Source organism: Trematomus bernacchii, unplaced genomic scaffold (genome assembly GCF_902827165.1).
Source record: "Trematomus bernacchii unplaced genomic scaffold, fTreBer1.1, whole genome shotgun sequence".
NCBI classification, from domain to species: Eukaryota; Metazoa; Chordata; class Actinopteri; order Perciformes; family Nototheniidae; genus Trematomus; species Trematomus bernacchii.
The window spans coordinates 8,489,238-8,512,033 of record NW_022987608.1 but is presented as its reverse complement, the minus strand read 5'-3'; the positions used below and the strand labels follow the sequence as shown (position 1 = coordinate 8,512,033).

Here is a 22,796-nt window from a genome sequence, read left to right as displayed (position 1 = left end):
TCATGCTTGTTTATATTTTTCACTTCTGCAGTTCAGAAATGTAACTTCACTATGAAGTCATTTATAAAAAGGCAGCACTTCCTGTTCATGACCTGTACAGTTAGACTTCCAGTGTTGGTGGTGTCACTGTCATGAAAATAACGTGACAAAGAACAGTTTTTATCTAGTTGTAGTAGATGCTCATTCTCTTAAAGGAACAATAAAGGTTTTGGGCCATTAACTAAAATGATGTCTAAGTGAGAGCAGCTGCTCAGCAGACCGAACAGGATTAAGTGTATCCCACTGCATTGTAATGAGTATTCTTCTACAAAAATATGCGTTTGATCTTGTTAGATACCTTTTTTTTTTAAAAGCATTAAAAAAACAATTCATCTCAGTTTGATCGGAGAATAACGACACTCACAAAAGTTGTTTTTAGACAAAGTAGACAAGTCTTCCAGCAGTTACACAATCCTCCTCAACTGCATAAGGCGACATTCAGATTCCTCATTAAAAAAAGAAATATAAACATAAAGTCACAATGTAACCATGCATTACAGAGAACAATTAAAACATTTTCAGTTTGTCTGGTTGAGCGAACAGCACGTTTTTTCTGGCTGAAGTCTTTTCTCCACTAAACAAAAACGATTGTCTCACAAAGTTTTCATTTGAACTCTTTTAAGAAGAGTAGTGTTAAAAAAGGGCCACCAGCATCATGTGGTGGACCTGCTGGCCCAGTCTATGTGGTATCTCCGCCATGGATTGCACGTCGTCGGTCATGAGGAAGGCGATTGGTCCCACCCGCGTCCACACACACCTTTCGCACAGTGGGCCGCCAGCAGCCACACCGTCTGACTAAAAACAGACAAAAAAATACCTCTAGTTTAATATCACAAAATGCTAAGTGGCTATTCAAAATTACTGTAAATGAAAGGCAGTTAGAATAAAATATGTTGTTTTCTGAGGCTGGTTTTAAAGGTCCCCTATTATACTGTTTTTCATCAATATATTATAGTTCTCAGATATATACAAAACATGTCTCTGAAGTGTTTGGCTCGAAATACCAAACAGATCATGCATTGTAGCATCCCATAACCCCCTCTGTTTCAGCCCTGTTTCCAAAGTGCTGATTCTCTGTCTGTTACTTTAGATGAAAATAAGGAGCCACTCCCCACGTCCCTCTGAGAGATGTTTGGTTAAAAAGAACACAATGGTGCTCTAGGAGGAGATTCAGGTGATAAGGAGGGGGGGGGGGTATTGGCTAATGGTTACACAAGCCAAAATATCGTTATGACATCATAAAAGTGGCCAAAATCAGGTTTTTATATAAATGGATCAGGACAAAAAGTGAGAGAATCTTTTTTCCTGAAACGTTCAGAATCTCTTTACACAGAGGGGACACATGTTGATGTATACAAGACATGAAAAAGTGGATTTTGCATAATAGGTCCCCTTTAATGTTAGTGAGGAGGATATGTTCTTACACATTTCATCTGTTGTTTGCACATGATGAAGGCTGATCCTGGGGTGGTGCAGTTTGGGCAGTCTGGGATGCAGCACGGGAGCGGATCGCCCTGCTTCATCAAGGTGCTCGGCATCTCCGATTTCAGAAAGTACTCCTGCAGAGGACATAAACTTACGATCATCATGATGTAAAGTGAACAACTGTTGCAACAATTGTTTGGCCTTTTCCAACAACTTAACGAGGAGCAGATGCTGAGCCCCATGTGTGCTGAGAAAAGAAAGGAAGCAGAGAACCGTATCCACAGGCTGGGTGCGGGGGGGGGCGGACACTTTGTTGGCCTCACACCCGGCCCAGACCAACCCCCGCTAAACATTTAGCCTTCATGTCGAGCTCCAGAGATTAGTCCATCAATCTTTAAGGTCCATTGAAAGGAAGTTGTGGTCTTTAAGTACTTCTTAAAACCCACCTCTTCTCCTTAGCGTATTGACATCTTTTAGATTGTTGTGTTTATTGCTTTTAATTTGTCTATTGTTTTTGACTTGTACTTGTTTTATGATGTGTGAGCTGTGCTGTGTGATTTATGTGTATGTTTTGTTTGTTTATTTGACTGTACAGCACTTTGGTCTGGAGGTTTTAAAGTGCTTTAGAAATAAAGCTGTATTGTATTGTATTGTATTGTATACTGTGGTTCCAGCAGAGTGTCTTTTTTATTTCTCTGCACTGTTCAGGTCATCAACAGAACATCTGTTATATAACTTGTATGACCGCAATGGGAAGTGCTAATAGAGAAATGTCAGACACATTTTGGCCATTGTTTTTTATCTTTGCTTTCAGTGTGGCCTGACACACACCATCTGCTGGCTGGATGTCAAAAACACTTTCTAAAAGCACTTTTGAGGGACTAAAAAGTGAGTTGCTTTAACTTACTGCCTCTGCTGCTCCATTACGCCTGTAACTCCAGGTATATCAAGTAATCTTTGATAATAATAATAATAATAATAATACATGTTATTTATATAGCGCTTCTCCTGGTGCTCAAAGCGCTTGATGAAGCATAAATCGTGCAATGTGGGCTACACCACTTTACTTATATTCCGGCACAAATAGAGTGGTCGAGTCCTAAAACCCGGAAAGGATAAAGCATTCGACCACTTGCACTTCCCTCGTCTCAATGGGTTTTAATGTGTTTGTGGTTAGAAGCCTGAAATAAGGTCTGATGAAAGGCTGAGGAAATGTTCTATTCTGACTTCCATGTCGGCCTACACAAAGACGTCATCACTGCCCCACTCTATACCTATAGAAGTCATATGTAATAACCTGAAATAACCAACTAATAAATCCCATTGCTACCACTGAAACAGTTCATTTGGGTTCCGGATGTGAAACTGCTTAGGCTGGCAGATGTTTAGGGAGAAGCTGGTCTAACTCTGACAGGGGGAAGTAGAAATGCAGGGGAAAACCTAAACATGATAGTAATTGCATTTTGTATGGTTTCTGTTAAAAGTCCCCTATTATACTCTATTTCAACAATATATTACAGGTCTCAGATCTATACAAAACATCCTGATTCAGTGTCTGTAGCTTTAAATGCTAATGAGCTGCGACACACCACGCCCCTCTGCAAGATGTTTGGTTTAAAAAAAGAAAACGACAAATGGTGCTCGAGCAGGAGATGCAGGTGATATAGAGGGGGAGTGTTACCTTGGTTGGTTATTGGCTAATGGTTAAACAAGCCAAAAACACATTGTGATATCACAAAGTGGCCGAAATCTGATCAGCTCATTTTCAGACACGTTTTTATATAAATGGATCAGGACAAAAAGTGAGCGAATCTTTTTTTCCTGACACTTTCTGAGTCTCTTAACACAGAGGTGTGTAGGTAGCGAGTGATTTTGCCTCACCCCTGCCTCGGTGAGAATGCGACGGATGGTCTTTGTGATGATCAGAGTCGTCTTGGCTCGAGTCACCGCCACATACAGCAGGTTCCACTCATCGTCAGGAACTTCATCTGAGAGAGAGAAGAAATACAGACTTTTGAGATCAAATTCAATCAGAACAATAACAAACTTTGTTTATATACCACGTATCAAACCGATTACAGAGAACACATTTAATAGGAAAGTGATGTGGTTGTATTTTCGAGTTAAAACCCCAGCAGCATACATTTGGATGAGCTGGAGGCGGGAGGGGGATTTGCTGATGCTAGAATAACAGTAGTCCTTATCTACTGGTGATGAAGGAGGATATAACTGGAAATGGTCCTATTTTTACATTCTAATTCATTTGACTTGGGTGGGTTGTTGAATATGACACCAACATTTCTGCAATTGACCTGGACAGAGAGCCAAGACAGTTTGATATTATTGGCTTGCCTTATTTCTGTCTTATCATCATTTAGCAGCAGGACATTAATAGCATTTGAGGATTTCCTAAAAGCAGTTTCGGAGGCTACCATTGTTCTGAAAGTTGTTTGCCGGGTCCCAGCGTAAATAGATATTTGGTTTTGTCTGCGTAACTGATGTTGTGTCTACAAATGAGGTGGCCCTAGGGGAGCATGTAATTGTGCAATATCTTAATGTTAGTCGATATTAAAGGGGCCCTATTCTGCTAATTTTCAGGTTTCATATTTGTATTGTATGCCTCTACTGTGACATGTTAACATGCTTTAATATTCAAAAAGTGCTTTATTTTTCTCATACTGCCTGTGCTGCAGCACCTCTTTTCACCCTCTGTCTGAAACCAGAGCCCAGTCTGCTTTTTATGTCCATTTACATGCACAAAAAACAATATAACCCACTACAGGAAAAGTAGAAACCCAAAAGCATAGGGCCTCTTTAAGTTTTGGTTAAATTAAAAAGCCCCCAATAACGAAATGTCTTTGTGAAGGAAACGTACCAAAGGAGAAATCTGGTCTAAAGTGCAGATTGTGTCTTGAACCAGGAACTTTGGCAAAGTCATCGGTGACCATCACAGTGTCGAACTCCAGACCCTTGGCCTTGTGCACTGTTCCCACGATAAAGTCTGGAACAAACAGTAGCAGGGGAAACAACTCATGAGTCGAGTGCATTATACAGAGGAGAGAAAAATGACTTGTGCATAAGAAATATATTGTTTAAAACATATCTTCTAATGTGCCAGTGAAGTAACATTATATCATATCTGTAAGTTTCCAACATGCCGAGACTTTAAAATACACTTTAATACACTTTTCAAATACCTGCTTGGTGGAAGTTTTCTTCAAAGCACCTTTCCAGGCGAGAGGCCAGTTCAGGGATGCGCTTTCCGTATTTTTCAACCATTTTGAGTTTGCCGTCCAGCTCCAAGTCCTCGGTCAGTGTGGCGTACGACTTCAGGGCCCAGTAGCCACTCTTCATATTCTTGGCAAATGAGCGGATGAAGGGATCGTTGATGACTGAAAGCAGAGCATGTCCGATATTTAGTCAAAAGGTTAAAAACGTCTAAACTTGGAAAGAGTAAATGTGTGCATTAGTCTCACATTTCGAGCTTTGCGTCTCCTCTCTCGCCCCTTCAAACAGCTTCCAGATGTCCAGGATCCTATTCAGGCCGATACTAGTCACACCCTGATGGAAGAAAATTGAGTGTTGAGTACAAGTCAAATTGACGTGCCTTCATGCTAGTCTTTCTTGTGTGTGTCTGTAGTGCATACACGCTGACTCACTCCTATGAAGTGGATGCGACACTGCGGGTTGGCGTCGGTGAGTCGGACGGCTTCACTGAACACGCTGAGGTTGCATCTTGTCAAGATGGCCGTCTTCCCCTGACTGAGACTGGCACCCGAACTCACCGCTGCTCCCGCCTCGTCTGCCGTCTCGTCACACACACCGCCTGCACACCGGACATGTAGCACACACACACGCTAACACAACTGTGACTAGTATTTTCCTAATTCATCGAGTACAGAGGGTGTCTTTTTCTGAGGCCAATTTGTATTTGGTGATAGAATTTCATTTGATTTAAGCATCAAAAATTGAAATTAATACACATTACTGCAGTAATTACCTTTCTGATTTCCTCCCACAAGAATCTTATCCACTCCCTTGCACACTTTGAGGATGGTCGCGCCCACGTAGGCGATCTGAGCACCGAAGCGAAAGCTCTGAACAAAGACATCAGCAACATGCATGATTAGTATACAACTCCTGATAAATAAAGGACACACATTATATGCTTTAGTAACAATATGGTGTTATTTGTGGTTTTACACTGTCTTTTTTCAACTGGGATCAATTGTTTTTTAGCCGTGGCACTACAGTTCCCATCATTCTTTGGGCCATTCGAACTGTTTTTCGTTTTGTTTCTGTTAACACTAAACTGAGATACTCAAGTGAAGAAAGACATCTACATTTGGTGTATACCTGTGTCAGGTAGAAGATGTGTGTGTGGTCGACAATGTGCAGGGCATTGACCGCTCCTTTGAAGGTGTAGATCTGCTGATGAGGATCTCCCACCAGGATTTTCCCACAGCGCTGAGACAGGAGCACATCCATGATGGCTGAGAAAGGGAAAAGAAGAATTCATCACCATCACAGAGTTCAGCTAAATTATCACAATGGTGCCCTCTACAGTCCTGCAGCACTGGTAAAGGGGCCCTATATGCATTTTGAGGTTTTCCATTTCCTGTAGTATGTTATATAGGTTGTTGTGGTCTGTAAAGGCTAATATCCCTGTGTTCCCCCCAGAGGGAGTTTCTCTCCCACACCCCCCCCCCCCCGCCTGATATGCCTTCATTGGACTCCTTGGTTTACTTCTGTTATATAATGACATCACTATGTAACACTCAAGCTTCTATTGGCTAGCGCTCCAACACATTGTACGTTATAGTCTAAGGGGCGGGACATCTCTAAGCGATTGACCGGTTAAAACAGAGCCGACCAGCTAACCAATCAGAGCAGACCGGGCTCTGGTTTCAGACAGAGGGTGAAAAGAGGTGCTGCAGCACAGGCAGTATGAGGAACATAAAGAGCTTTTTGAACATTAAAGCATGGAGACATGTCACAGTAGAGGAACACAATACAAATCTGAACCTAAAAGTGAGCGTAATAGGGCCTCTTTAAGTTGTTACCTGGAGTGCAGTCCTGAGCCTCGTCGATGAAAAGGACGTTGTATTGGTCAGACAGGCAGGGTCTCTGCAGCTGCCATAACTTCAGGTATCCTGGGAATGAAAGTTGTGATGACCACCTGTACAGCATTCCCTTCAACATTACAACCAATTTACTTCACTCATTTCGTACCATCGTGGGTCATGGGGAGGTCGTCTGATTTGGTCTTAGTCAGATCCTTCATTTTGATCCAGATCTTTCGCGTGTCTTGCACAAACAACTAGGATTGCAGAATGAAATATTGAATGCATGATTTATTCACACTCAAGGTGCGCAGTGTGTACAGTCACGCACATACCTCTCTTTCATAGTCGGTTATTATCTTCCTGCGGCCGTTCTTCCCCATGCGGGACATGGGGACGTGGCTGATGTTGATGCACTCGTCTGTGGAAGCCTTGAAGGCGTTGAGAGTGGTGGTCACCACCTTGGCCTTGGCAAAGCCCCCCCGGCCTGGAGGCAGAACGGAGCTGATGGTGAACGGCTTCATGTTACAGGTCAGCTTCTGGCGGTATCTGCAGAGAGGGCAGATCACAGGAGCACAACAAATGATTGACAACATCTGATAAACTCCAAGAAAAAGAGATGTTTCTATTGGAATAACAACTGTTGGACCAGCATAGGGCCTCTTTAAGATCACTCTGAATGTGATCAAGGATGTATCCTAGATCACACTGAGGGATTTACATTTAAGAATATTTATAGGGACAAGGAAGAATGTTGACTTTCTTCTGGATCCATTTTTTATTTTTATGTATGTTCATATTATCTTTTTGTTATTTGGATTGTCTAAGTATCATCTTTTTTAATTTCTGTACACACAACAACTATTGCACGTCTGTCCATCCTGACAGAGGGATCCCTTCTCTGTTGCTTTTCCCATGGTTTCTTCCATTAAATAGTAATTGTGGGGTCTCTTTGGACCTTGTTTGGTACGAGGGTCTAATGACAGAGGGTGATGTATGCTGCACACACTGTTAAACCCCTGAGAGAAATGTCTAATATGCGATTATTGGCCCTATAAATCAAATCTGACTGATTTAATCATTACTAGGTTAACCTTTTTAATGTGAACTTTCATATTTTACAAAGGCTTAATACACCAATGCTTTCAAGTGTTTGTCATAAACAGGAACAACCTGCAACCACAAATCAGGACAGCTGGGGAGAATGACCAAGAAACCGCCAGGAACCTGTAAATACTGGTCTCAGACACACACAAACAAAATCAATTCCCACAGTCTGTATTTATCTGAGGGGAAACTTCTCACCTCCACCCAACGTCAGTGAAGGCCAACGAGTGGACAGTCTTGCAGGCCACGTTGCTGGGGAAACGACGCTGCGCCTCAGTGGCCACTGACTTGTTGAAGGCCACGTAGAGGAAGCGGAGGTGCGGCCGCTGCTCGGCGTACTTCACCAGCGTGGTGGTCTTCCCCGTACCTGCGGCAGACGGCATGGAGCTCACAGATCATCTCTCACATTTAAACATCATCTGTGAGTTTCAAAATGTAAAGACACTTTCTGCAACATGCAATTAGTACTGCAATAAGGCAACAAAACATGATTCAATTAGTCAACCTTTTAAAAGAGAGGGTTGATGACAGATTGTGTTTAAAGTTAATTCTGTCTGCAGCCCCTGGGCATGCAAACAATCCACAGACACTATAAACATGTAATTACATGCAACAATATTGCACAGTCTCCATCACATTAACAACTATACAGACAAACCAACAGACACACATCCACATGTCATTACCAGCACATCCATCCAATGCAACTATAAAATGACAATTAAATACCCAAAAATGTTTAACCTGGTTGCTCAATATCCATTATATTACAACATTTGATAACATTTTCTTATTTTTCAGAGCTGGGCATGCAACCCAACCATAACATCATCTCCATGGGATAAAAACCCTGAAAAAGTATTGTAAGAATGAAACAGAAAAAGGACGCCTCCTTGTCATGTTTGACACTTTAAATTTGAACTAACCTTCATATTACAATAATAATGATTGTTATATTAATAATGATAATATAATAACTTTGTATAGCACTTTTTTTTCAAAACCAGTTACAGTGTTTCACGTATAGGATAGCGTTACAAACATGCACTGCAGGTGGGGCAGGGATCCATGTCTTATTTAATATTGTTACGACCCTGGGTCGTTAGGTCATTTGTGTGTATATTTTTCCCTCCTCCTGTGTGTGTGTGTGTGTGTGTGTGTGTGTGTGTGTGTGTGTGTGTGTGTGTGTGTGTGTGTGTGTGCGTGTGTGTGTGTGAGCAAGCAGGTGGTGCCCGTTAGCTGATTAGCTACCTTCTGCATGCTGATTGGTCCACCTGAGGAGACGGGAGCATATTAAGCTGCAGCCGTGCAGTTCCTCGGCCGCTCTCTCTGACTCAACTTCTCCTACTCCCAACACTGTTGCGTATTTATATCTGTCCTGTTGTGCTGTGGGTGTACTTATATACCGTACACCGGTCCTCTTGTATATTTTGGAACCTTGGAAAGATAAACTAACTTAACCTGTCTTTTAAGACACGCTTTGATTTTCCCAGGAGTGCGAAACCCTTTTCTTTTGTTTAATTCTCGTTTTCTCCTGTTTTTACGTCAGGGTAGGTAAGAAGCCTGTACGTTTGTTTTCTTATTTGTTAGGCAAGAGTTATGCGTGCCAAGATTTGTTTGTTTATAGCGGTATGTGGGTTGTTTCGCCTCCTTGTTAAAAACTAGGTAATTAAAATTACCAACGGCATTCACTGTCTCAGTGTCCATGTTCTTGGAAGTGGGGAGAGTGCAAACTTTATGCTGCGCCTAGGTTCCCTAGATCTGGGCGTAACAATATGTCTATGTTAAGTTGGTTTAATTTGTCAATAGACGGTATTAGTTATTTAATTGTTTTAGATTTGACTAAGAAAAAGGAATGTGGATGGTGTCGTCTGTACCTGCAAAAGCCACGATCTTCACCACATGTTTGGCCTGGACGTCATGGCTGAGGATCTGCTGCTGTTCACCTGTGAGCTGAATCTGAGTCCTATAACACACAGACACATGTTAAAAAGTGAAACCTCCTCACATCTCCATTATCTCTTGGCGTATTTCTCCTGCATGTCAGTGACAGCTCACCCAGTCTGAGAGGAGCTGACAGCAAAGGAGCTGTTCTCCATCAGGTGAAGGACGTAGTAGATGTTGTAATGCAACCTGAGGGATCAGAAAGAGAAGAATTGTAGCGAACCTGACAAGAACAATGTGGGACGTTAAAGCGCTGACACTTTCAACTCGTACCTGTTGCTAATCTTGACGATGTTCCTCTTTATGGCGAGCAACATCATGGCCATGTGGCTGAGGTACTCTATGATGGCGGTGCGTGACATGTATCCGGTGAGCAAGGACACCAAAGCCTGCACGTCCGCAACACTCTCACTGAGGATCAATATGACCGCCATGGCCGCATAGGGGTTAGGACCCTGGAGATTGGACACGAAGGAAGTGAGGTTTCAGGATTCATGGGCGTACTTCAACAGGAGACAGCTGTGTATCTGAATGGGTGAGTCCTACCTCAATGCCAGGGTTAAAGTTCTTGAGAATTTCGGGGATGCGTAATCTGATGGAGGCCTCAGCCTGAGGATAGAGCCGATGCTTCTTAACACGCTCCAGAACATCCTCCGGCCTCACACGCTCTCCCATCTTATGCTGCGCCATTAAACTGACCAAGACAATACACACACAAGATAATTACCACAGTGAATATTTAAAGGGGCCCTATTACGCTCATTTTCAGGTTCATATTTGTATTTTGTGGCTATACTCTGACATGTTTCCACCTCTTTTCACCCTCTGTCTGAAACCAGAGCCCAGTCTGCTCTGATTGGTTAGCTGGCCGGCTCTGTTGTGAAAGGTTAACCATAAGGAATGTCCCATAAATCACGTACAATGTCTTAGAGCGCTAGCCAATAGAAGCTTGAGTGTTACATAGTGATGTCATTATGTCAGATCAGGGCGTTTCAGGCAGGCTAAACACAAATATAATAATAATAATAATAATAATAATAATTAGATAAAGATGTCATTATAAAAACAATAATAATTATCATCTTGACATTTTGGTATCTGTAAAATACTTTTTTCAGGCTTCTCCTCAATGTTGGCCATAACAACGGATAATTATACACAATGTAGTTATCTGCCTTGAGATGCTACAGCGGTTCATCTCTAATTGAAAACATAACAGAGACTCTCCTTCATACATGTACTGCCCGTTACTAAGGAAACTCAGACTTACACGGCGAGGCGTCGGATGCTGTGCTGTGATGACGCTGGATCTGTTATTCCGCTGTTTTTCAGCATGCAGCTGATCGCCAGCTCTGTCACCTTCTCTTTCATCATGAAGCGGTAGTATTTCTTCTTGTAGGGGACAAACTGCACAATGGCACACAAACACACATCATCAATAAGTTTGAGTAGGACTACAACGTCAATATCCAACCACAAGAGACGGATACATTAATGTCAACACAGAGGTCATCTATCAATCTCTCAAACGTCTACCATGTTCATTTAGGAAGCTGCTGATATAAACACTTGCCCCCCTCACCCTGGTGCTAATACAGAACTTAATGAAAATGGGATTTGTTGAACCTTGGGGTCCTGGACGATGCCCCTCCAGTGACGGCAGACCCGGATGACACTGCGGTAGAGGTCCTGGGCGGGCACCAGGCACATCACTTGCCTCAGCACCTCCTCTGGAAGATCGTCTATGCATCCCTGGGGCTGTTGGAGGACTTTGCTGCATCCCAGGAGCCCAAAGTGGTCGTCAGGGAGGGCCTCCACCTCCTCTTCCTCGTTGGGTATTGCACTGTCACTTTGATCAAAGTCATCATCTTTTCCAAACATCTCTGCTGTCATCCCCTCCAGATAATCTGCAGCTAACAAGCTGGCATCGTCAACCTCATCCTCTTCTTCAGGCTCTGCCGCCAAGGAAGCAGCTAGTAGGCTCATATCGTCATCATCCTCCTCTTGCCCTTTGAAAAGCTCTTTATTTGGTCCATTTGTGCACGTGGATGTGCAGGGCTGAGAGGATTTCTGCGGACTGGAGCGGATGACTCCTGTCACGGGGAAGAAGCTGCCGATGCTCTTCTGTTTCCCAGAAGGACTTCCTGAGGCAGATGCTGGTGGAAGAAGGAGTGAGAGAGAAATAACTTATATTCAATGATTAGCGCATCGATGTCAACCTGTCTGTTCATTGTTATTTGGAGTACACGTGTGTCAATTAATTACAGCACATTACCACACTTCCGTCGCTTGGTGGGTGTCTTGGGGTAAAGCCCCCGGTTGGGGTCGCGTTTGCCCGGCCCCTTGTTGATAGTGTGGGGCTGGATGAGAGCACTAGTGCCCGCTGCACTTTGTCCCAGTGCATCACACTCCTCTGCATTCAGGTGCCTTCTTTTGGCCTTTCCTAGAAAACAACAAACTAGATTCAGACATGTCAGCACAACAAACACATCTGTATTAGTTTTGTCCTTATGCAACATCTGCATTTTTCTGTCTGTAATGGTATTCTTTAAAGTGCTCGGGTAAGACAAACATGCCAGTTTACATCATTGCTTTGACAATTTAGCAGCCAGACCTTTCCTGCTTTGTTTCTAACCTGTTTATTCAATGCATTTGTTTCTTTAGCAATCTTTAAAGGAGTGCCAAATCAATAAGTTATGTGTGAATACTAAAAAGTTCGGTTCAATTTCAAATGTCGCACCCTGAAGAGTTATAACCAAAAACAACCAATGTGTCCTTTTATGTGAAATGAAAACTGAATATAGCCGTTTTATGGTAAGCTAACGTTGCTGGCCTCAACTTTAAACGTACCTTTGGCAGCCATTTCCATCTTCGTGTCCAGCTCATCCGTTTTCCAGTCAGACATCTACACGACTTACGCCATTTTCAACTTTAATCAAGCAAAAAGGAGTCGGGCTAACTTTGACTAAAACCCTGTGTAAACAACGACTGTTGCTAGTTCATTTATGCTTGTGCTAATATAATAAAACGTTTCATTAAAATATGTACCTACCAAACTGTACAGTAACTAACATGTACCGCCCTGGTAATATTGAAGTTACTTACTAGCGGTGACATTTATATTAAGCAGTGTTTTTTACTTTGGAAAATGCTCCGGTTAGCTTACTAAGCGTTAGTGAAAGGGTTTGTTTTTGCCATCTGATTGGCTGCGACTTCTTCTTTGTTTCTTATATTTGTGGTTGATAACTTGTGTCGGGAAGCATTACCGCCACCTACTGGGTGAAAGCGATGGGCATGGACATTTATTATTATAAACTAGTTCAGGAAATCCTTTATTAAATTGTATTATCTGGTAGGGTTTACAATAAATCATGTTGTATATAAATAATGTGTTTATTATATTAAAATGATATAAAATTGAAATGTGCACTAATCAAACCATGAGTTAACTTAGATTACATTTGACTTACAATGTAACAAAGCTAAGATATTGTGTCTTATCTGCATGATATCACATACTACTACTCAAAGCATGTGTATAAAAATGAGCTCAGACAAATACACTTTTAAAAAAGGACCTTGAGTTTTAGAAAAAGTAGTGCGATCTTTATTTATTGGTCAATCATTTGCAGTTGCTAGGGTAAGTACAGCATCAATTTCCAGTTTATAACACCACAAGGTAGGTTCAGTTTCTGCATTAACAGCATATTTTTGTTCCAACACAGTACAGTTACACAGAAGAAACCCCTCACATTGTTCAAATGCTGTTTATATATCAACCAAATACTAAATGTAACAATGCATTAGTTATTTTATAAGTAATAACTTGTTTACTTCCTCTAAAGTTAGTGAGTTTCATCAGTTCTTAGCATGCTTTCAGACAAAATGCTTGCTTGAAGTTATCCGAGAGAACAAAAAAAAGGGAATTAAATGAAGCAATAATTACATAGTACTTCAACAACAGTTATATTTAACAGGTTATTTGTTTCTTCCATTGAAAAGCAGTATGTTAGGAATGTTTGACTATCACTAAACTAAAATTACAACAAACTGCTTCTCAAACTACATTTAATCTCATACCAACCTGGAAATGACTGTTTGTCAAGTAAGGCATTGGAGGCTACAGGCTGAAACATATTCTGAGTTAAGTGTGCAACAATGAACGATTGGCCAGCAGAATACGTTTTAGTTTTTAAGATGAATGGTAGTAGCTCCATTCTGAGATCAAACAGTGGTCCCCTATGTTAGGGCTCTTTCATAGGGTCACTTTCTACATATCATTATTACATTTTTGTCTTTAAAGAAACAAATATTAAAATACTGATTGCATGGTGTCTCAAATCCCAATGCAACAACAACTTTCCTATATCATTTTGGAATTTCAATTTCAATGCTGATTTTTCCAGTCCCGTGCAGGAGCCCTATGAAACAGAAAAATACTATTTCTTCTTCTCTTGTTCTCTTACTGCTTCAGGACAGGAAGCTCCATGGGCTTGAAGAAGGCCTGGGCCATCCCCATGGCAAACATGTACACTTTACTGTCCACCACGATGTCTTCTTTCTTCAGAAGAACTGCCCCATAAAACAAGGAAGTGAGTTAGTGGGTTTTTTGTTGTCTAAATGCTAATATTACAAATATGGAAAAAAGTAAAAGCCTCACCATCTATTTTTGACTGGAATTCATCAAGAGGTAGCAGAACGACTTCGACAAATTCTGCAAAGAGAGGGTTAAGGCTCATGTGATTTTTTGCTTTATGAGAGAAAATGATTATTTCTGATAGAATAAGGAACAAAACTCACCTCCATCACCTGTAGAAGAGCAAAGGAGAACAACATTATTTAGGTTTTTTTATATTTCAGACGAGCTACTTTTCTTATTGGTAGGATTTGTGTTAGTATTCAAATGTAGGTCGAACCCAAGAGAACAAACTAAGTGCGAGAAAATTGAACATGCCCTCTTCATGTGACCTGAGAAAGAATTTGATTGTATGGGCGAATTTATGGAATAAGTGAGCATTAATGATGATGTGTACAAAAAGATCAAATGTGTATTTATTTAGACAAGTTAGTAAAGCTAAAATGAATGCTCCCTGTCTTCTCACCGAGCTGCTGTGTTGGGTTGATGTTCTCTCCTTCATCTCCGTTGATGTTCACCATGACGATCTGGGTGGTGCAGTTAGACAGGCCGGGGTCCAGACAGGTCACTGCAATCAACACCATCATTAATGCTCACAACATATGTTCCCAAAACAAAAAGGTTCACATTGCGCCACACACACACCTGGAGTGACTCCCACTACTTCTCCTCTGAATCCGGTCTCTTCTTTCAGCTCCCTCAGCGCAGCAACCTCTGCACTCTCCCCCTCGTCAATGAGCCCTGAGCACACAGAAACCGTGTCACATGATCAGCTAAATATACAATTGAAGGACTTTTTTTTTAATCATGTGTAACTTTCTGACCTGCAGGAAATTCCAGAGTGTAGCTTCCCATAGGAGGACGAAACTGCTTCACCATCACAACACAGTCCTTATGGAGCGTGCGCTTCAGCAGGGCGATGATTCCAACAGCTGTGGGGGGGGGGGGGGGGGGGGGAAGTGTTACAGCCTGCAAACTCCATTTTACTTAAGATTACACTGAGGGGCTAACGCATACCATCTGCACTTGGGTTAGTTTGCCTCGTCGTCCTTTTCACGGTTTCCCAGGTTCTGGTGGAGGAAAACAGGATGAAGTGTTAGCGGGAAACTTGTGTGATGATGAAGTGGTGTCAGTCGTAGAGCGGACAGTACCTGGTGCTTCCGGAACGGTCCACATAGGTCGTCTTCTCCAGCTTCAACCATTGTCCTGCTGCTATGAGCTGAAACAGATGAAGTGATGCTCCTCTGTAATCACATTCCTCTACGGCTAATCAATGTCACAAGTAACCAGCAGAAGCTTTCCTACAGAGCAGTGTGAGTACTGAAAGGGTATTTCAGTTTAAAAGCTATCGAAATGAATAAATTAAAATCATTGTACTCGTGTAATGATTTTTAAAATGATCAATCAAAGGGCCAATTTGGTTTGAATTGTGTAATAGTGTCTACTTTAGAAGATATTCCTCAGTGGTTTGCATGACAAATCAGTAATATCTTTAAAATGAGTTTGAAATATATAATATGCTGCTTTGCATTGCTTGATATTACACATTGATGAGTTAGGATTGGGGATAATAGTTGGTAAAGAATATGAGTTTATGAGAAATTATAAATTATAGTTTAGACACACAAATAAAGCCTGAAAACAGACGCAGTGTTACCTCTTCTTTCACTACGTGTGGAGCACAAGTCTCTTTTGGGGCCTCAGTGTTGCTCATTTTCACTCTCTGGATATCTGCAAACGGAGGAAAGTCGAATAAGAAAGCTTCAAATCAAAAGACGAATATGTTGATTACAAGTTAAGCTATAAAACTAATCAGATTTAACAAAAACCACCGAGAGCTGTGATCATGGGATGGAAAATTAGCCAAACTTTGAGCTTTTCTCTTCGGGTACTTGTGTATACCCATTACGTAGATGCTTACAGTCAGCTATACTGCCAGAGATCATGTATTTTACACTTACACTAATCATACATAAGAAATGAACAAACTAAACTGAACTCACGTGAAATCCCAACCGCAATGAATTGAGAGAAAGAGATAATATAGAAGAAGCGATGAGTCACTCTGCTTCCACTTCCGGAGACTAGTTTTATTCCTCAGTGAGGGAACATAAATACTTTTAATCCCAACTAACTACTTATATTGTATAATTTCTGCATTTTCAAAGGCATTCAATAGCACACCAATACATGCAACGAAAAAAATAACTATTATTTTATGTATCTACTTTGATTTTAGGATCCTGCTATTGTGCATTGGCTCTCTGTCAAGGCTTGACTACAGCCATTGTTAGTGTTATTAGTAAGTTTAATTTAGCACTAATTAAATGTAATATCAAAATAATGTCTGAAATGTTTATTAATGGTGTAATCAGTATCTCATGTGTATTTGGAAAAGTAAAAATGTGTGCTCTGAACAAAGCAAATGTAGTTTTTTTAAGGTGCTAAGTGATTCCTCTTTTAATAAACGATCTATGTCCCAAATGTACCGACCACGCCCACACGTACGTCTCACAAAAGCTTCCCCTTCTGTAAACACATATATATTACACAATTCTATAAATAAAGCTCATTTTGTTTACCAACGTGATTTAAATGCAATAAAATACATTCATACCAGCGTAAATGTAAAGCAGTGCTGCATAAAAAGGCCAATATATTAAATAGCAATGGTCCGGCGACATTTAGGTACCTGGAGTTCGGAAGATATATACTGTTGCACTCTTTTACATTTCAGGATATTGCAGCATGAAGAAGGAGCAAGTGGCCAACTGTCAGTTTTCGGTTTGGTATCCAATATTCAAGAAACATACGATTAAAAGGTAAACAGCAAATGTTTGTACAGAAAGTCCCGGACAAATGCACATTGTTGTTGCTGTAAAAGCTAGCGCTAGTCCATTTAACCGAAGGCTAACGCAGCTACTTGCCTGTCTTTCTATTTATTATCGTGTGTATTATAACATCCTTTTGTTCTGGGCAGCTCCATTAAACCCCTTTCTTCTTCTCATGTCTGTTATTTATTTTTATTTTTTTGCAGTGTGATTCTCCCGCTGCCTCAAAATGTAATAGAGTATTTACTGGACGATGGCACACTGGTAGTCTCTGGAAGGTAGGGACCCTTATTCATGCATCATGTAGCAAACAGGCCACGAGACTTTAAGCAGTTCCATTTACAACACACATTTTCTCCATCTCATAATATGAATCCTGCTAAATCTTTATTTTCTGCTTTCTTTTCTGTCAGTGGCCATGACAATGTGCACAATAACAACTGCAACTCAGACGAAGAAGAGGACATTCAGGTACAGAGACCAAGGCTATTTTCACTATTTGTCCATTTATAAATACATCCTCTAAAGTCATACCTATCTTATCACTTCAAATATATATAGATATCACAGTAAATCCCAACATGCATTTAATTTAGCTGTTTTTTCTCCTTCCCTCCAGTGGTCAGACGATGAGACAACCACCACTGCCACTGTACGTACATTGAATGTTGATCTGTGCCCAATCAAAATGTTGCATTTATTGACCGCCTAATGAAATGTGTTTTGCAGTCTATATTAGCATGAGCTGGTCAGTTTTCTAACTCACTTTATGCTACTGCTCTCTGCATTTTACAGTAATACCATTCTTTCTATGCATACACATTTTATAATTCAGTAGTTGTGACTGCCATGTTATGATGATGTTGTTGTGTGTCTTCTAGGCACCTGAGTTCCCAGAATTCACTTCCAAAGTGCTGGAGGCCATAAACGCTCTGGGCGGGCGCGTCTTCCCCAAACTCAACTGGAGCGCTCCACGGGTAAATAAAACTGCACTCAAATGAAAAACTGTATGCCTGCTTCATTTTAAATGGTAGAGTAATTAATTGATAAGAAAAGATACCTTTAAAAAAAAAAAAAAAACATAACTTGTAAATTGTTTGTTGTTTTGGTGGTTTTTGCTCCACTTCATTGTTGGACACAACTTAACAATGCTTTTTTTGTGTTTGTGTGTGTCAGGATGCTAACTGGATTGCTCTGAACAGTTCCCTGCAGTGTGACAGCCTCCGTGATATATTCCTGCTCTTCAAAAGTTCTGACTTCATCACTCACGACCTCACGCAGCCGTAAGCCTCTCCTCCCAACGACATCAACACACACATTTCACATTTAGATGGCAACAGATATCCACAGCGTGCTTGCGTGTGCCTGAGTAGAGAAGTCAACGTGATATATTGTATTTAATATGTTCAAAACAAACTAGCTGACGTCACGTTTGCAGTGTTGCGGATCAAATGACAGTGAAAATAAAAATAGAAATGATAATCAGATCAGATCAGAATCAATAAACAACCCTTATGATGCTACATAACATTTGTATTTTTTTTTTGTATAGCGATTGTAACTTCATTTCTTTCTGCAGATTCCTTCAATGTAGTGACCAGGACTCCCCAGATCCAGTCATTAACTATGAGGTATTTTAACTCTACAGTATTTTGATTAGCTTGTGTTTTGATCTGTTGTTCTGATGCAATTACAAAGTCACTTTTGCTATGAAGGAAAATCTGTTATATTATCAATATGTAGTTAGACTTGACCACCTCCTCCATGTTGAAATGGGTGTAATGTTCATTGTTATTGATTAATCCTGTAATATCTGTGCTGTCCTCAGCTGGTCCTGAGAAAGTGGAGCGAGCTGATTCCTGGCGGAGAGTTTCGCTGCTTCGTCAGAGAAAACAAACTGATCGGTAAAAGCTCTGCGCTCACTATTCATTCTGGATTTTTGGAAAGAAAATCAATATACTAATTAAGCAGTGATTGCTATCAACCAATTATGTAATATAACCCTGATCATGTTCTGCTAATTCATTTGACTTCACTACAACCAAGAAAAAACATTTCTACACTACTTTAATCTGACATTAATCACTATTTACTTACCTAGATCAACAGAAAATAATCAACTAAAACATTCTGATTTATTATATAGAATCTGAACATTACATTACACTACATAGTAATCAATAGATATAAGCACAACATTTACAAACTGGGATTTAATACAATAATATAGTATTTATTTTTCTGCAGAATGAATGCTTTAACTTTTGGTTCCTTCGGTATATTTCGGTGCTGATACTTTTTCTTAAAGGGCCCCTCCCCATTATGTAAATGTTCAGGTTCATATTTGTATTTTGTTCCTCTACTGTGACATATTTACATGCTTTAATGTTCAAAGATGTCTTTATTTCTCTCATACTGCCTGTGCTGCAGCACCTCTTTTCACCCTCTGTCTGAAACCAGAGCCCAGTCTGCTCTGATTGGTTAGCTGGTCGGCTCTGTTGTGATTGATCAACCACTTAGAGATGTCCCAAGCCTTAGCCATCACATACAATGAGCTATAGCACTGGTCGATTTAAGCGCGAGTGTTACGGAGTGATGTCACCAGGTGTTTTTCTAGAGAAACTACCTCTGGAGGGAACTTTAGGATTTTAGCCTTTGCAGACCATTGACACTAAAACCTATAAAACACACTACAGGACAGGGAAAACCCCAAAAAGCATAACAGGGCCCCTTTAAGTAACATTTTGTATGAAGGACTAACAGAGTATTTAAACAATACCGCCCCTGCTGTTAACGAAACAATGCATCTCACAGTATGAGCCACTCAATTGGATTAACATGCTGGATTTTTACAGAACTGAGCTGAATATGTCTGAAATGGGAATTAGTTTGATTGCTATAGGTATAGTGTTTAATGCTCGACCTGTCAGAGCTCCCCTCATGGTGTGTGTCTGTGTTGGCAGCTATCTCCCAGAGGGACTACACACAGTATTACCATCACGTGTTGAAGCAGGAGGAGCAGGTCAGTCACGCCATCCAGGAGTTCTTTAGCCAGCACGTCCAGTACAACTTCCCTGACGAAGACTGTGAGTGTTTCCCCTCATCTGTCTGTGCCAAGCTCCACTAACACACAGCAGGAAAAGCAGAAAACACAGATCAAATGTGTCTCTATTCAAAAATATGACGTGTGTTGATGTAAATGTAAGATGACTGTGTTTCTGTTTTACAGTTGTGTTTGACGTCTACAGAGATAGTGAGGTGAGCACACTGATGCATTTTGACACAGTCCACCTTAAAATAGTCACTCGCAAACTGAGTCACACTTCTGTGTGTGTGTGTGTGTTGCAGGGCAGGGTGTGGCTGATAGACCTGAACCCCTTCGGAGCGCTCACAGACTCTCTGCTCTTCAGCTGGGAGGAGCTGAGGTCAGGAGGGGAGATCTCCCAGCAACAGGTGAGCTTTCATGACACGCTCTCTAAAAACAGACTTCATTGTGCGGAGCTTCACAAAGGCTCAGAAGAGAATCAAAGTATTTGTAGTGAGGGTGAACTTAGGCCGCTCTTAAATAAATCAGAAGTTCAACCTGTTTTATTGTGACTCTATTTTTCTGTGCAGGAGGGCCCGGCGTTCCGCTGCACCACCAGCGAGGTGACGGTGCAGCCCAGCCCCTGTCTGAGCTACAGAATCCCTCGGGACTTTGTGGACCTCTCCACAGGAGAAGATGCCTACAAACTCATGGACTTCCTCAAACTGGTAAGAGTCGAGGATCAGTCATTGTTTTTCTACAACACTATGTCATTGTCCATTATGCTACACAAGGTAATGGAACAGGACAAAGTACATTGCTGTAGTCGTACATTGTATTTTTCATTAATGTTAAACGACAAAGACAGTAGTGAGCATATGTTATGCATATAGAGTCAGAGTACGTCATTTATCCTGGGGGAAATTGTGTTCGATTTTTGAATGAAGTAAATAAAAAATGAAAAAAAGAATAAAAGTATTTATTAAAACATAAGAAATTAAAATAAGAATGTGCAATAAAATAAAAACATTTTTATAAAGTTCAGAAATGAAAAAATAATATAAATATTTATATTTACTAAAAAGTCAAATTTAAAATGTCCAATAAAAGATAAAATATAATTCAAATATTTATATTAACATAAAGTCACATTTTAAAATGTCAAAATAATATAAAAAAGAATATAATTATTTGTATTTGCTAAAAAGTAAAATTAAAATGTCTAATGAAAGATAAAATTAAATAAAAATATTTATTTTGACATAAGGAGTAAAAAAGAAAATGTCTAATACATTTGAATAAAAATATTGATATTAACATAAGAAATCTAAATAAAATGTCCAATAAAAGATAAAAATAGAATACAAAATATTTATATAAACACAAGAAATTATACATATTTGACAACAATACTTCATGGCGATATATCTACTGGTGTATTAGCATTAATAAGATACTATTGCTGAATTGCACTGTCTAAAAGGGTTTGGCTGCTGACAGTAAAGTGTGATCTCTCCTTTACAGAAGAAAAGCCAACAGGAAGCTTCTGAGGAGGAAGAGGGAAATGCTCCACAGTGAATCTGAAGCCCTCCACACGATGTCGTCTGCATGACTCTCCACCCTCTGTCCTGTTAGAGCTTATTTTTCCTTTCAGCCTGTGAGCGGTACGCGCTGTACTCCAGGTCTTTGAACATCTGTCTGGTGTTAGTCTAATGGAACATGCTACATTAGCGCAGCATGCTAACGGCTCTCTGAGGACTCATGTTCTGCTCGGACACTGCTGAGCCGTCCAGCACTTTATTAAGGGGGGGTGTTACGGTGTTACTGCTGCGGGATGTATTCTCTCACACTGTGTAGAACGGCTGATTTTATACTTTGAAATAAGTGTGTATAATAGTTTGAGTATCTTTCTTGCTGCATATTGTCTGGATTTAGAAGGAACTCACACATTTAATTGAACTAGTGTGTTGTGAGTCTGTGACAGATCCAACACTAACGCTGTTTGTTACCTTACATTTCCCCCCCCCCCCCCCTCCTCCTCCATCTCTCCCTGCCTATCCCCTCTGAACACTTTTGACACACTCATTGCTCCGAAGTCGCTCCAGGCACTCTTTCCCAGTCCTGTTTTCCCATCATGCATCGCTGTAGACTGTTTCTTCGAAAGAACACCATTAAACTTGTTGTCGTGTATCGGCTCGGCTGTCAGTCTGGGGGGGGCTGTAAAAACGGCACATTACAAAATTGATTGTGCTTTTACGCAGCAGCTCTCATTACGCCAGGAGCTAAATGAGCTGTGTGCGCACACAGCAGGGCACTTCATTTCGGCTCGGTTTTTTTCTTCACTCCTGGCAGAGCAATTACAGTGTGATGGAAAGAGCCGGCGTGATCAGAGTTACACCTCCTCAGTGTACGAGGGAATAGCGTGGGGTACGTTGCACATTGATCATCATTTGAAATCAAATCGGCCTGTAAACAAAGCACCAGAACAGCAGTCTGTTCTGGGAGTAAGCATCTCTAAAGGTTCAAAGGAATTGTATTCACTAAATTTCAACCCTCTAAATCAGAAAATAAAAGAAGATATAAATAGATGGAACTTAATCCCAATGCTGAGCTTTGAATCACGAATAGAATCAGTGAAAATGAACATCCTATAGGCTCTTATACCTTTTCCAGAATACCAATTGAAATCACAGACAAGCAGTTTAATGAATGGGATAAAACCGTAT

The 22,796-nt window shown here is 40.7% G+C and overlaps 3 protein-coding genes across 5 annotated transcripts; 1 reads left to right on the top strand and 2 right to left on the bottom strand.

Annotated features, from left to right (window-relative positions):
- Positions 1 to 408: 408 nt before the first annotated feature.
- Positions 409 to 12,763, bottom strand: fbxo18 (F-box DNA helicase 1). The gene is made up of 21 exons (XM_034131288.1): positions 12,429 to 12,763; positions 11,854 to 12,021; positions 11,205 to 11,734; positions 10,849 to 10,985; positions 10,125 to 10,272; positions 9,852 to 10,033; positions 9,693 to 9,767; positions 9,512 to 9,600; positions 7,833 to 8,001; positions 6,863 to 7,076; positions 6,697 to 6,784; positions 6,528 to 6,617; positions 5,821 to 5,957; positions 5,465 to 5,561; positions 5,124 to 5,290; positions 4,941 to 5,025; positions 4,662 to 4,856; positions 4,340 to 4,465; positions 3,346 to 3,452; positions 1,464 to 1,598; positions 409 to 834 (listed from the first exon to the last, which is right to left on the bottom strand). Exons 1-21 carry the CDS (start codon positions 12,481 to 12,483, stop codon positions 673 to 675), a joined length of 3,156 nt encoding a protein of 1,051 aa, XP_033987179.1. The 5' UTR covers positions 12,484 to 12,763; the 3' UTR covers positions 409 to 672.
- A 394-nt stretch (positions 12,764 to 13,157) lies between these two features.
- nudt5 (nudix (nucleoside diphosphate linked moiety X)-type motif 5) lies at positions 13,158 to 16,278 on the bottom strand. 3 transcript variants are annotated; one of them, XM_034131403.1, is made up of 10 exons: positions 16,218 to 16,278; positions 15,872 to 15,945; positions 15,366 to 15,433; positions 15,232 to 15,284; positions 15,039 to 15,146; positions 14,860 to 14,955; positions 14,681 to 14,782; positions 14,379 to 14,387; positions 14,239 to 14,292; positions 13,158 to 14,150 (listed from the first exon to the last, which is right to left on the bottom strand). In XM_034131403.1, the coding sequence occupies exons 2-10, from the start codon at positions 15,926 to 15,928 to the stop codon at positions 14,041 to 14,043; spliced, it is 657 nt and encodes a 218-aa protein (XP_033987294.1). In that variant the 5' UTR covers positions 15,929 to 15,945; positions 16,218 to 16,278; the 3' UTR covers positions 13,158 to 14,040. The 3 variants fall into 3 exon arrangements, with proteins under 3 accessions (XP_033987294.1, XP_033987292.1, XP_033987293.1); XM_034131401.1 differs by lacking the exon at positions 16,218 to 16,278 and adding an exon at positions 16,084 to 16,135; XM_034131402.1 differs by lacking the exon at positions 16,218 to 16,278 and adding an exon at positions 16,047 to 16,077.
- Positions 16,279 to 16,923: 645 nt separating this feature from the next.
- Positions 16,924 to 22,260, top strand: cdc123 (cell division cycle 123 homolog (S. cerevisiae)). The gene is made up of 13 exons (XM_034131400.1): positions 16,924 to 17,036; positions 17,252 to 17,323; positions 17,459 to 17,516; positions 17,665 to 17,697; positions 17,927 to 18,022; positions 18,222 to 18,328; positions 18,625 to 18,676; positions 18,874 to 18,949; positions 20,009 to 20,131; positions 20,275 to 20,303; positions 20,394 to 20,498; positions 20,661 to 20,798; positions 21,595 to 22,260. The coding sequence occupies exons 1-13, from the start codon at positions 16,963 to 16,965 to the stop codon at positions 21,646 to 21,648; spliced, it is 1,017 nt and encodes a 338-aa protein (XP_033987291.1). The 5' UTR covers positions 16,924 to 16,962; the 3' UTR covers positions 21,649 to 22,260.
- The last annotated feature ends 536 nt before the right edge of the window (positions 22,261 to 22,796 follow it).